This window comes from Chamaea fasciata, unplaced genomic scaffold (genome assembly GCF_029207755.1).
Source record: "Chamaea fasciata isolate MVZ Bird 193981 ecotype frontalis unplaced genomic scaffold, bChaFas1.0.hap1 SCAF_1, whole genome shotgun sequence".
NCBI lineage: Eukaryota > Metazoa > Chordata > Aves > Passeriformes > Sylviidae > Chamaea > Chamaea fasciata.
In genome coordinates, this window is record NW_027094086.1 from 47,412,221 (window position 1) to 47,426,457 (window position 14,237).

The 14,237-nt window shown below is 39.4% G+C and overlaps 1 protein-coding gene across 3 annotated transcripts; it reads right to left on the reverse strand.

The window, feature by feature from the left end:
- Nucleotides 1–1,121: 1,121 nt before the first annotated feature.
- RIOK3 (RIO kinase 3) lies at nucleotides 1,122–11,718 on the reverse strand. 3 transcript variants are annotated; one of them, XM_066182464.1, is made up of 13 exons: nucleotides 11,549–11,718; nucleotides 10,668–10,789; nucleotides 9,700–9,845; nucleotides 9,467–9,571; nucleotides 8,805–8,914; nucleotides 7,950–8,093; nucleotides 6,940–7,067; nucleotides 5,851–6,036; nucleotides 5,224–5,383; nucleotides 4,141–4,221; nucleotides 3,963–4,052; nucleotides 3,549–3,656; nucleotides 1,122–2,451 (listed from the first exon to the last, which is right to left on the reverse strand). In XM_066182464.1, exons 1-13 carry the CDS (start codon nucleotides 11,612–11,614, stop codon nucleotides 2,350–2,352), a joined length of 1,548 nt encoding a protein of 515 aa, XP_066038561.1. In that variant the 5' UTR covers nucleotides 11,615–11,718; the 3' UTR covers nucleotides 1,122–2,349. The 3 variants fall into 3 exon arrangements, with proteins under 3 accessions (XP_066038561.1, XP_066038569.1, XP_066038574.1); XM_066182472.1 differs by lacking the exon at nucleotides 11,549–11,718 and adding an exon at nucleotides 11,281–11,304; XM_066182477.1 differs by lacking the exon at nucleotides 11,549–11,718 and adding an exon at nucleotides 11,216–11,232.
- Between the last annotated feature and the right edge of the window lie 2,519 nt (nucleotides 11,719–14,237).

The following is a 14,237-nucleotide window of genomic DNA, read 5'->3' on the forward strand; positions in this document are numbered from 1 at the left end:
GGGAAATCGGCAGACAAGTAAATAAAACTTGAAACTCATCTGATAGAAATAAATCTTATTGGCCAATTTCAAAACTAAGATTCTATTTGCCCAAAAGTAATCCTGGAACCTTTTATTTCAAAGGAATCCAGGAAAATGCTTATTTTAGCAAATTCTTGTTTTCAACTACTTGAAAACATGCCCAGGTATGTTATTAAAACCACAGCAAATTCCTGAGCCAATTTTACTGCTGGAAGTGAAAATATATTAATATATAAAATATAGTATATATCATGTATTTGGGCCCAGTAGCTTTAAATTAGTCTCAATAAAAATTGCTTCATTTATTTGGGGTGTGTTTAGGGTTTTAACCCTGTGCTAGACAGATTTTAGCAAGAAATGTAAAATGACGGTAACAACTGAGGCTTTGGTCGAAGCACAGAGATACAAGCAGGGACCTATTTCAAAAAGTAGCTCAAAAAACACCCTCCCCTCACTTCCTGTTATTTCTGCCTTCTTCCTCTCACTAGATGCAAATAGCTGTAGCAGAATCTTCCTTATACAAGAACATTTTAAGGCATTAGCAACTGCTCTGAGGTTTTTTTTTCCCCCTAAGAAATGTTAAGAATATTAAAACTAGTTATAAACCAAGAATAGGAGTAGCCTTTCTTTAAAAAAAAAAAAAAAAAAAAAAAAAAAAAAAAAAAAAAAAAAAAGCCTTCTCCTCTGACTGAAATTTGGCTGTCTTTGACAACAGCAGCTTGTAGTCTTCCTGAAGATGTTAGCACTTCCCTTGCAGTACCTAGTCTGGTCTTTCCCAGATACCATTATTTTGGGAAACTGTTTCACTGAGAAATTCAGCACAGACTTAAGTATCTGAAAGATACAAGTTCCTTTATTTCAAAAGAAGGGTTAAATGCAAGATACTTGTCTGATTTAGAAAAAGGAAGAGGATCCAAGTGTTGGGATGAAACCGGCAAGAACAAGGTTGTTTACTGTTCATGTTGCACCCACCCAAACAGTCATTTTTATATTGTTGTAAGGAATAGGTGTTGTCCTGCCCTAAGATTGCTCTAGTGAAGCACCAAAGATCAATGAAGGCAAAGAACCGTGATGCAAAGAACCATGCAAGAATACCACCATAAGATGTTAAGATTTTACTTCACCACCAGTTTTCCAACAAAAAGAGATAAAAAAGTCACTTTCACAGCACACTGTGAGGTCACATGTAGCATCACTATATTCCGCTTGATAAAGAGCAGCATCAGAAACTAGAAACCAGAAATCAGTTAAAAAGAGGTTGATTAGAATTCCATAATTTCAAACTATCCCACCTCAGTTCATCTTTAAATGTGTTTTTTGGAGAGAAACATCAGTAGATTTTTAGAAGTTGCTTAAAAAAAAAAAAAAAAAGACTGACATTAAGAATAAATAAACTGTGAAAACCAGTATCAGTCATCATTATTTCTAAATAGAGCTTTTTTTGCTTACAGGTGCAAAAAGAATACTCAGATTTGTCTAGGATTATCTTTAGGGCAAGAACATTTGATGCTCCAAACTGATATCCTAGGTAGAGACAGAATTATTATAGTTTTAGTTTTGGCTTGCAGTAAGTTCTTGGAACCATTTGTGTACTAAGAATGAAGCTACCTGAACTGACTATTATACATCATTGACTCACAATTTCCTGACATGTCACCAAGAAAGTCCTCTGCTGGTTGGATTCAAATCCGTTTCCCATGTAATACCCAACAGTATTTACAGAGATAATTAGAGCCACATTCCCTGTACTTCAAATGAAAAAGTCCAGACTTTTACATTTATAAATATATTACTTTGCTAAATTTACATTTTCATATGATTGGAGTGCACAGTTTGCCTTTTCATTTTGCCCTTGGTGGAGATGGATGAAAGACATTGTGTCTATACACAATTTTTCATTAGTTTTTCAAGTTGCATTAGGAAAAAAAAAAAGGGACTCTTTAAAGTGTGCTTTCCCACTAAATACTGTGGACAATATAGATGATTTTTAAATTTTTTTTTTTAGACTAAAAGATATGTAAGCTCTGAATCATGCAAAATATGACCATCTGAGCTGCATTACTCTAATGTAACTGGGCAATTGGTGAAGTTGTCAGTCTGTTAAAAGTGGTAGTGACAGTCCATTCTCACAGTGCCAGCCTGATGTGTGGGACAAGTTAAAAAAAAAAGCAAACCACTGAGGCATCACCATATGCTTGCTGTGTTTTCCATTTTGGTATTCCCAGCCAACCACTCTCTTGACATTGGCAGTTGACATTTATCACTGCACCAACATAGTTAGAAGCAGTAAATTTGTGTTTTGTTTCATCAGCTGCTATAAACTCAGTGCTATTCATCATATATAGGTGGGTCTCCATCACTGGAAAACGTTGACAGTTTCTTTCCATGATTCTGCACATGATCTTCATTCATCTTCTCCAAAGCTTCAATCTAGAGAGCCAAAAACAAAATCATGCTGAAATCATAAAACCATGCTAGCTGCAGAAGCCTTCTGAACAGCATTGAAAAGTAGCTTTTGAGGCCAGAGCAGGTATGTAAAATTTTGCTATTTCAAAGATTCAGTCACATGTAACAGCTCAAATACAGCCAGGGACACCTTGAAACATCTGTTCTCAGAAAGTTAATAAAATGGGCAGGACTCCTTCACAGTTTGAAGCTACACAACTAAAATGCACAAGTTGCAGGGAGGACTGGGTGATTTCTTAAGACTTAAGTTGTGTTCTTCAAAGCACAGAAGTGTGCCTTTATCCAATGACACAGAGCCTGTGGAACTGTGACACTGTGTTCCCTTTATCTCTTTCTTACGTTCACCACCTGTCCCAGGAGTCACCTAATTTCCAGCTCCCACATACTCCATGCTGGACTAGCACAAACCTACAATGTCATTAGCAATTAGGGAGAGTACAATTGCCACATTGCCCTTACTTTAATTAGAAAATATGGAACGTTTGACAACTCGTTTTTTTTAAATCTGATATCAGGATGCAGGCCTTGAGGAGTTACAGCCAAAGGTTGAAAATTAAAAGCCAACAGTGACCAAAGATTCCTGAGTCCATATTTACATTAGCATGATTTTCAGCTTCAAAATTAAAAATGCTAGCCTAAACTTTAAATTCAAATAAATTAACATCTAAACCATGAAAAATAAGTGGTAGAGTAATTATTTTTAACCCAACTTCCCTTTTGCTGTACAACCTTTAATGTATGTAAGGTAAGACAACAGCTTTTAAGCTAAAACAGATCACTAAATTTGCCTTAATGCTGGAATGAGGTAACTATATTCAACATGAAGTCTTTTCTGCCTAGGAGCTGCAGGATCAGGAAAGAGGGTGGAGATGATGTCTGTCAATATGAGTTTCTGTAAACATTTGTACTGGGTTGAAATACTCAAAGTTTTAAAAAGAGATGCAGAATGACTGCTGAAATTTTGCTCACACCAATCACACAAACTAAATGTGAAAAGTTAAGCTATTATAACAGCTACCATAGCTAACAAAATTGAAATTGTTAGACAGAGAAAGCTATACCTCTGCTTGGAAGTCTACTTCATTGTCAGCTGTAATATTTAAACCTGAGACAGCATTGAAGAGTTCACGCTCATTAAGTGCTTCTGCCACGCCTCCTTTCTGGAAGAACTAGTCAATATAAAGAACACACATTAAACACTTTACTACAGAGAACAAAATATTCCTTTGACTTTCCCCAGTTACTACATTTACCCAAAATTACATTTTTGTTTTTGTTGACCCACAGATAAATGTAACTGAAAGAAGTTTGAGTTCTAGTGGGGTAATTTTACTTTTCTACATTTCTTTTCACTTTCAGAGGAGGAAGCTATCAGCATGGAAAATGTGTAAGAGTAATCTTCCATATATCTACGATATGTTGTATCTTTGAAAACATGCAGCATAACAGAAGACTGTCATACAAAGAGGTCCTACCTGTGAAACATTCCTACAGTCTCTGAACAAAAACTCAAGTCCATGAGGATGGGTTGGCTCCACAGATTGACTGACATCAATGAGCCAGACCTGTAGTCACAGAGAAATAGCAATTCACTTTGTATTAGTATTTCACGGTAGATTAAACATTTTCCCCCCAAATTAAGAACAAACTCACCTTCCCATCATGCCAAAGCATGTTGTATTCACTCAGATCTGCATGGACCAGGTTGCACTCCCTATACAGCTGCTGCATCATCTGCAAGGAACCAAATTGATGAAGGAAGTAGGCTATACTTCAAATAATTATTGCTAGCATGATTATATTAAAAAAAAAAAAAAAGCCAAAACAACCCCACCTTTCCCTAATCACCCACATAATTTACGTAACTTTTACCCAGTCTTCAATACACTTCCATTCAGGGAATTGCAGTTTTGGCAAACTGCCAGAAAACTGAGCTTTTATCACTGAGCTTTGGCAAAGTCAGAAGAGCTACTCTGGTAAACTCAGGTCAGTTCTGCCAAGAAATCCAAGTGCAGCAGACAGATAAGCACATTCTCTAAATACATGCCATTTTCACTTCTATCGCATAGGAAAGAAGTATCACAGTTATAGAGACTGAATCCTAACCAGTACACAAATTCACTTAAAATACAGCTGTGTTGCTCACAGCTGTATTTATTTGAGACCTAGACCATTCCAATTACCAAGCTGTGGGGCTGGTTGCTGGGTTGGGTTTTTTAATAACGTAATAGTGAGTGGACAGTTAGCAGGTGTGTGTTTGAACCAAGAGATAATAGGAAATTAAAGCATTCACTATGCAATATTCTAATTAATTCTCCAGTTTCTAGGTTTGCTGAAAAGGGGGCAGGCCATCCACTGGAGAGTGCTTAAGAATTGTAAATTAAGTGTTTGATAAGCCCAGAAAGACTTTGGAGAATTTTCTAAACCACATACTGCTTCTATAAAAGGAGGACTACTTGCTCACAATTCCTCTGCTGCAAAACATCTGTTTGTCATCAAACTCCAGTATGTTTTCCACTCAGATTAAGATTAAATTTAATTATATTTTTTTCAGTGCATAATTTCTTATTGATTCTAAGTCACACATTAAACAGCAGCAAAATAAGACTTTGGACTTTGTATCTTGAAAATTATGTAAGCATCCTGAAAAGTAAATAAGTGCTCATTTGTCCTTACAGTTATTCCCTTAAAAGAAAATACAACCCAGAATTGGAGGAGAAATCAGCATCATCTTACATTAAGAATCTGATAGTAGGCCTTTTTCATATCTTCACTACTAAGTGTTACATCCTTTAGTTTAGGAGCTGGGACTTGATCCTGGCCAATGAAAGACATAACCAAGACGTGTTTCTTAAGGATAACCACTTGAGGACAAGGAATTCCTGCATTTTGCATTCTGTGGATCAGAAAATAGATACTGATTAAGAAAAACAGAACAAAAGCTTCGAAGTCCCCGAAGTTCTAGTTCCTGCTATCTCATTTGCAATCTGAGAGACTTGATCCAGAGTAAACAAAGTCTTTGAGAGAACTGAAAACTAAATTTTTATATATATTTCACAGTATTTTACACAGGAAAATTCAGATTCTGAAGTTATAAGTGAATCTAAAAGTGCTCCCTGAATACTAATCACTTTTACAACTAGAACCTGTTAAGTTCATGAGCCTGTAAATTCTGCCGCAAAATCACTGAAGATGCAGACAGCTTATTAAACTGTAAAAAACCCAGAGGCTTATACAATCTGTACCAGGTTGTGTATTATGTTGGCCTAAAAGTCAAATACCCAGACATACAGCATCTTCCTTAAACAGAGAATAGGAAACTGACAGGCATTTGGCAACTACACTTCCTTTTTCTTTCTTTACCTTGTTAAGTTATGCATTTCTTTCTCAGCCCACATACGAATAATTTTCCGTGGATTCAATTTACTGAAGCGGTCTTTAAATCTGTAGTCATCCTTAATGTATTTGTCACGGTTCTTGAATTCATTAAGAGTTGTTTTAAACACTTTGATGGCACATTCTGGAGGAATAACTTTATCTTCAGTTGCACTGCTCATGGAAAAAGACAAATATATAACCAAGTTAACTATTCACATATTTACAAGCAAATGCATGGGTTTAGGTTTTTATACATTGCAACATACAGCAATTTTTAATAGAAGAGAGGATTTAATTTTCTATTACATTTAGAAACCAACTTGAGTTTATAACAATTCTATGATTAAACTTACATATGAATGTTTGGGTTTTGGCATTTTGATTATAAATTGCTTATGAAATAGGTTACCTCTCCAAATTTGTTAAGGCACATCTTTTCTCCCCAACTTTAACTTTCTGTCTTGACATCTCTAAATACATTATCTCTATTTGAGTTTTATTAGTTCTTTCTCAAACATCACTGGTTTAAAGTCAGTTAAACACAATACAATCGCCATAATGCACTCTAATCCTCCCAGTATGGCAGGAAGGATTCAAGAAGTGAGCAGCATCCCAACGGTATTCCCAAGTTAACCTGAAAGTAACAAACAGCACCTCCACCAAGCTGCCAATACAAAGCTGACAACAGAGCAATCTCTATGGAAAGACAACCTTCAGGTAGCCTAAGATCCTCACAACAGCTCTTTGGTCTGTGGTCTGGGGCAGGCCAGTGGAAAGAGTTTCTCAAAAATCTCAAGATTTCTTTTTTATAAAAGGAGTACATATTTTTCCACAGAAAGGCACAGTGGATTTGTCCCTATTCATTAATAGCCTCCAAGGAGGAAAGTGGGGATTTTTTTTACTTTATGGTTGGTATCATTTGTTTTTCATATTTTATTATTATCTGCATATACACAAATACAGCCTGTAAGTCTCAGAAATAAAAAAGATGCAGAAGTTTAAATCTTTTTGTGTTTTCTGCTTTTTAAATCATCTCTTGTACTTAAAGCTATCAGTAATAAACAATATACTCACTTTCCTCCATAGGCATGAAAAACAACAGATTCTTTTCCTGTGCTGATGCAACCTGTGATGGTCTCAAGCATCCCAGAATTGACCATCTTGTACAGAAGTAAACGTGTCTTAGGATCCACTGCTTTCTCCTACAGGAGATGAATAGAATGAATAGGCAAGATATGAATACTCAAATCAATAAAACAATTCTTTGCTTTACCATAAGTTTAGAATATTTATGTATCACAAGAATTCAACTAAATGGTAAGAATAATGTATTAATAAAATTTCTCTCAACTGACAGAGGGGAGAAAAAAAAGCCAAACCAAAATAAGCATCTGAAGCAATGCAAAGCTGCTTCAGGACTGATTTAATACTCTTAGTTTCCCATCAGCTGAGCAGCACATAGAGTATTTTACTAATTGCACATATAGACTGTGGCTCAACAGCACTTTCTACAGTGTTTTCAAGAAGCCTTTACAAATAATGAATCACAGTATCTCAAGTATTATATTTCTTTGATATAAGTAACAATAAAGCAAAACACACAAATTTGAAGAAGTCCACATCCGGAATTACCAAAGGCCCTACTCCAAACTCACCAATACAGTCTATCAAGTAAATTCCTACATTATTAGGTCAGTTGGTCACCTCGTGTTCCTGACACTTGTTATGGAGACAGATATTTGGAGCCATATGGTTCCACTGCAGAGGATTAGTCCTCTGGATGTTTCTAGAAATAACTTCCAGGCAGTTTATTCATCGTAGCTGATTAAGAGACAAGTTTAGAAAGACAAAGAGAAAAAAACAGTAGCTGCTTGCTCTTACTTCAACATGGCTCTCACAGTAATGCAGCTCAAACAAAGAGCCTTTTTCTAGTAGGAGCTGGCTGATATAATTTCCTTCAGCAACGTTAACATAACGTTGCTTAGCTGTTTTACTAAAAATGGCATGTTGCAAGAAGTTACCCAGCAGCGTTTAGCTATTACACAAGATAAGGAGTAGATAGAGAGACTTTATTAAAAACATACAGCAGTGGAGTGCTCCTTTTTCTCGTGGAGCCTTGCACTTCGACGTTCCTCAGAGTATGCATGCTGTTTTAAGGCATTGAAGACTTGATTTGACAGCTTTAAGTCCATCCCAATTCCATCCCCAACTTGGAACTCAGGTGCAAACTACAAGCAGAAATAATATGAATTTAAGCATTGTTACTAGCAGATGCCAGAACTTGGCACAAACAGAAACTTCTCATTCTGATTTGGAAAAACTTGGCATAGATTTGGACCTATGTGAAACCCACTTTGTGCAATGTTGCCAACATGTTAAGAAACACAGATTTAAAGTCAGAACTCAAAGTTCTGCCCAAACTGATAAGAGACTACGTAACATTCTGCAAAAATAGCACTTGCAGCATTTCCTTATTTACAGAAGTTGCACCAGTTACTTTAAAGAAAATGAAAGGTACGTACTACAGATGAACAGACTGAAAAGCTGTAAGTTGAACACTTCACTGAAAATAAGTTATTTGGCTTATCAGACAAAATTAATTAGAAGAAAGATTACACAATATCTATGCTTTTCAAAAATAGCTTTCGTGTTTTATATGCTTGTGTGCAAAACTTGCTGCTAGTTTTGTTTTGCCAAAACAGTTCTGTGCAAATTCTTGAACTGCTCAATAACAAACTATTATTAAACAGAAAACCCACAAAACTTGAACTGCCAATGTGAATAACCAATAAAGCAAAGACTGCATTGCTTTCATCCAATGGGGAAAAACTAAAAGTCAGCACCCTTCCCAGCAGCACTGGTGGACAAGCATTAGTTTTGGTTGAATTGCAGCTCTCCAGTTTTACACACAAAATAAGTTTCCCCAACTTTTCACTTACATTTTCCATGCGAGCAGTGTTTTTTCTTCCACATACCACTTCATCATGTTTTGTAGTAATATCTTTTCCTTTTCCTATAAAACCCCTTCTTGGTGTAGTAGTAGGTTTATCTGCCAGCAGTGAGAATAATAAACCGAACTTTACAACTAAACAAACATAACCAGTGCTTATAGAAGTCCCACAATATCCACAAAAGTAACGTAATTTTATTTATAAAACAGAATAAGTGACTTCAATTGTATGATCTTAATACAGTCTTGTCTTATGCTAAGCATGACAGCTTCTTTGGCTATGTTACAACTTACTTCTCTGTCTTCTCTGGAGTGTCAGACATTTCTGGCATGCTATGACAGGAGTATTCAGTATCATGTGCAGATGATATGTAACTATATCATCCAAACGTAGATGCCATATAAGCACATCCCACAAGACTTCCCATGTTCACCGGTTATTTTGCCAGATTCAGCCACTGAAGCAAATATACTGGCAGACAGAAGCCTGAAGTTACCCACCCAACCTCCTGCTGACACCTCCCATTGAGGTGACCTGATTTTAAATGCAGCTGGTGTCTCTCCTCACATTAAAACCAGACCTAATTTAACTCAGTCATAGTCTCAGGTCTATTGGCTGAAGAGATTGTATTGTTTAAGGCTGTCGCATACCTGCTCTGTATGGATCATGACGGGTATCCTGCCAATCAACCTCGTCCTCTGAGCTGTCACTGTCATAGGGATGCACCTTCCGGTAATTTTCAAAGGATATGGAGACTTGAGAAACAAAACAAATAGGCATGTCTGTGATTATCAGGGATTTGCTACTTCCTCACAGCTCTGTCAATTTAAGCTAAGTGCCAAGAATAGCTCCAAAGCAAAAATATTCCTTCTGATGAAGGTACCTTTGCTATCTCCATTGATCTTCTTCTCTTCACGCCGAAGCTGTGCATCGTATTCCCGGTCAAATTCCATCTGCAGCATCTGAGCTAGCATTAGATCACTAGAAGTGTCAATATTTTCTCCTGTAATAAATGGTCCTTCAGCAGCACTACATAAGACGAAAACAGGAATTTTTAAAAAATTACACATAGCAATCTAAGCAGAAACAGTTTTATACCACTTTCCCACTCTATACAACAGACTTCAGCCAGAGCTGCTGCACAGAAAGGAATGGATCTCAGCTGTCTGTTTCCTCTCTAAGTCAACACCAAATATTAATAGATCATGACTTCATTTCTCTATGCCACTCATTTACAATGCAAATTTTACTTAAGCTTTTGCTTGTTTAGCATTCTGCAAGAAGCATTAAGCTCTATTTTTAAGATGTCCTTCAAGGAAAAAAAGAAGGCATACAGGTGTATGCATGTGTATACTTATTTACATATTTAAAACATCCCGAACAGTGTTGTTTTGTTCTGCTTTACAGGAAAGACAGGAAAAAATTGTACCATTTAAGAACTAGCAAGCTCTTGGCCTTTGTTTAGAGCTTTCAGGTACTGGGAGGATACAGGTGATATACCTGTAGATAGTTCTCAAAATAACATACACTGTTGACAGGAGTTCCTAGAAGGGTAGAAAAAAAACATTTCTGAAATATCTCTAAATATAGCTTACAGACTGTGTTAACACCCCCAAAAAAATGCAAAGAAAACAAAAATAAGGAAGGAAGAGCAACAGAAAAGAGAATCTAAGGAAGACTTTTAGCTGAGGAAGCCATCTTCACTGAAGAAGATCTAAAGAAGCAGAGTTTGGGGCAACAGGCAAATCATTTACTATATTGCTGTGCACTGAGCACATTGTAATAAAATGCACAAGAGAGAGAAGATGGCATCACACGTATGGAGAGCACTAATCCAGGACTTAAACTTACGCAACCACTTCAGGAAAAGCAGCATTTTCTTCTTCTAGCTGCAATTCTTTTGCCAGCTGTTCACTCATTACATCAGCAAGAGAACATGATATTGATGTTGTGCTAGGGGCTCCCCACGGACACTGTAAGTAAACATTTTATTCAAGTCAGCAATACCTGCACAGTGGCAACACAATAATCAGGATAATTAGCTATCGCTGGCTCCAAAATAAGCTCACGTAATCTTGTAAGGGCTTTTCTACAGATACTCGGGGAACTATTCAAAGCGTAGTTTCATAAACTCAATAGGGAAAACTGGCGTTGAAAAACTGTTGATAGTCACTTACGAATGAAGGAAAAAAGTCAGTCTGTCAGTGTCGCTACCCTCTGGAGACAGGGGTAAAGCCTTCCCAGGAAGTTTACATACAAGCAGACATACAACCTACGTAACACTTCTTTTCGAATAACCCAACAGCAATGGCTTACGCACAGCTTCCTCCCCCGCTCCTAGAGCCCTGACAGGTCAGCCATGGTAAAGCAAGCCCTCAAAACCGCAGCGGGACACACACACCTCGCTCGGGGAGGCGGGGACTGGGGAACGACAAATCCGGGCAAGCTGGGACTCGCTGCCTACCGCCGACATAGCCGAGCTCACTCAGCTCCAGCTCCCTCGGAGGGAAGCGCCTCAGTTATCAGGCTGTCACAACACCTCTCACCACCAAGGAGATAATTCCCGGTAACCGCAAACCACGCTAGGGTCGCTCTGCCGACTGCCCGTGACCCTGGTGGTGCTGGCACCACCTCGCAGCGCCCTCTCCACGCCCTCGATGCTTCTGCTCCCCCGGCTCCCCAGAGCCCGGACAGCGGCGACCGCGGGCCCTCGGTGCCGGCACAGCGCTCACCTTGCTCTGCCAGGCGGGGCCCGGCCCGGCGTCGGGCGCGGCGGCGGCGACTCCCACCGAGTCCATCGGGCACGCAGGGGCGGGCGGGCGACAGGAGCTGGGTTTCTCCGCGGGGCAGCAACGCTACGACTGCGAAACCTTCCGGGTCCTCCCCGGTTCTCGGCGGCCGTCAGGCGGCCCATTGGCCGCGGGTGACCCGCCTTTCCGGTGATGTCACCGGGGCGGCCGCGGCCCCGCCGGCGGCGTGCGGAGCCTGCCGGGGCCGCCTGCGGGGTGAGGCGGCGGAGCCCCCGGCCGGCCCCCCTGCCCGGGGGCTGAGGGACAGCGCCGGGCTGCGCTGGGCTGGCGGTAACGCGAAAGGGAGAAATTAAATATCTGGCGTTTGTTTTTATCTCGGGGAGTAACCAAGGGAACGCTGGGAGGGAAAAAAAAACCAAAACAAAAAACAAAACAAAACAAAACAAACAAAAAACCCCAACAAACAAACCAAACAGTAAGCCAGCGGCAAAATAAATGGATGAAATGGAGTCCAGAGAAGGGATACGGAACTGGTGGAGGGTCTGGAGCGCATGTCCTATGAGGAGCGGCTGAGGGGGCTGGGGGTGTTTAGCCTGGAGAAAAGAAGGCTTAGGCGTGACTTTATCGCTCTCTACAACCACCTGAAGGGATGCTGTGGCCAGCTGGGGTCGGCCTCTTCTCCCAGGCAGCAAGGGACAGGACCAGAGGACGTAGCCTTAAGCTGCGCCAGGGGAGGTTTAGATTGGGCATTAGGAAGAGTTTCTGCCCAGAAAGGGTGATTAGACACTGGAACAGACTGCCCAGGGAGGTGATGGAGTCACGGTCCCTTGGAGGTGTTTAAGGAAAGACTGGATGTGGCAGTCAGTGCCATTGTCCAGTCGGCTTGGTGTTTGGTCACAGATTGGACTCCATCTCAGAGGTCTTTTCCAAATTGATTCTGTGAAATGAAATAGTTTTTATTTCAGGAAGTAACTGAAGGAACAGGTGAAAAAACTCAACAAATTAACCAAACCATAAGCAAATAAATGAATTTGATCCCAATCCTGTAAGTTATTGTAGATACAAATTTAAATACTTTATGTGTGACCTGCTGCCTTTTACATCTCAATTTCATATGTAATGTTTATCTGGAAAATAGTATTGTGACTAAAATGCCCTATTTCCAGGACTGCAGCAACAGGATAGTGTTTTGCTAGGACACATTTGGTCTACTTGTGCAAGTTTCCTTAAAGGAAGGAAGCAATTCCTAAGAAATCTTCTCTGGCTTGGCTCATCACAAGCTCTTGAAGGTATCTCTCTGCAGTCAGACAAATGCACCATCACAGTCACTGTTGATAATCTGAAAACCAGCCTAGGAAAGCTGGGTGGCTGCAAGGGCAGAAGTGGTAAGGGATTCTGTAGCCTCTGTGGCATCCCTCAGCCTGCTGGGGGATGATGTAAATATTGGGTCTGCCTGGCAGTATGGGCTTTGCTAGATGTAACTTCCCCGTTTTACATCTAGCAAACCCTGTACTGCCAGGCAGTCCCACTAAAAGCCATTCATATCAATTCTCAGCCATGCAAGAATCAGCTTTGTCGGCCAAAGTTCCTCTTATTTGCCCTTAGCAACCTGCAATGACGTAACACATTACAATCTCCATTACCCCAGGAAGTTCCCAACTAAAAGACAAACCATTTGGAAGAGGGTAGGGACCCAGGTTGTAACACAAAACCTGCAGGCATGACACAGGCTTTTGCCACGAAAGCATTATAGGTCATAGAATCACTGAGATTGTAAAAGACCTTTAGGATCATCAGGTTCAATGGTTACCACAGCACTGCCAAATGCTGGCAAGAGTGGCTTTGTCTGGTGATGCAGTACCAGCATGTTTCTTACCCTCTCTGCGCTTAGCCCTGGTGAGAAAGAGATTATTTCTTTCCCTTTGGAGCTGCCTTTGGGGGTATGATGATTACTGCCATGCTCCCTTCTATCTTCTTTGTCTAAAATCAACAGTTTTATTTGTGAGCAGAATATCAAAGCAATGTCCTGCTGCCCTGGGAAAAATACTTTTTCTTGCACAGCTTTACAAGTACTGATTAAGAAAATGGGTTTTGGTAGGTTTTGATTCAGAAAGACATGAACAGTGACTGAATATATCTATGTCTTGTTATTAAGTTTTTAATTTTCAAAAATAAGTCTTCTATTTTAGTCTCTTAAATATTTCCTGATTAGGCCTTCATTCCGTGGCCTCTTATATGAATGGATCAAGCTTTGAACTGAATTGTGTTAAGAAGAAACATTCTGTGAAATGATGTGTAAACAAAATCATTTGCGACACAATCATACCTCCCAATAAAAATAGTTAAAAATCTAGATAGAGCGGAAACTTCCTTTCATATTATCAAAATAATTGCAAAGCTCCATAGTGACTACTTTGTATGTAATTCAAGCCAGTCTTGATAAACATTAGCAGAAATTTACACCTTCATTCTTAATCCCTCTCTGTAAGTGGTTTACAAGAATTCAAGCCTTCCTCTGTATTTGGCTGTAAGAAAGTAAATAATTTGTGCCCAAGTCTCCCACTTGTACTAAGAAATACTGCTAAAAGCTCAGATATCACTGTAATAATATTTTGCATGAAAATGATACCCCACTGTATTAAAAAGTCAAAAGTACTCTTACTGCATGTTT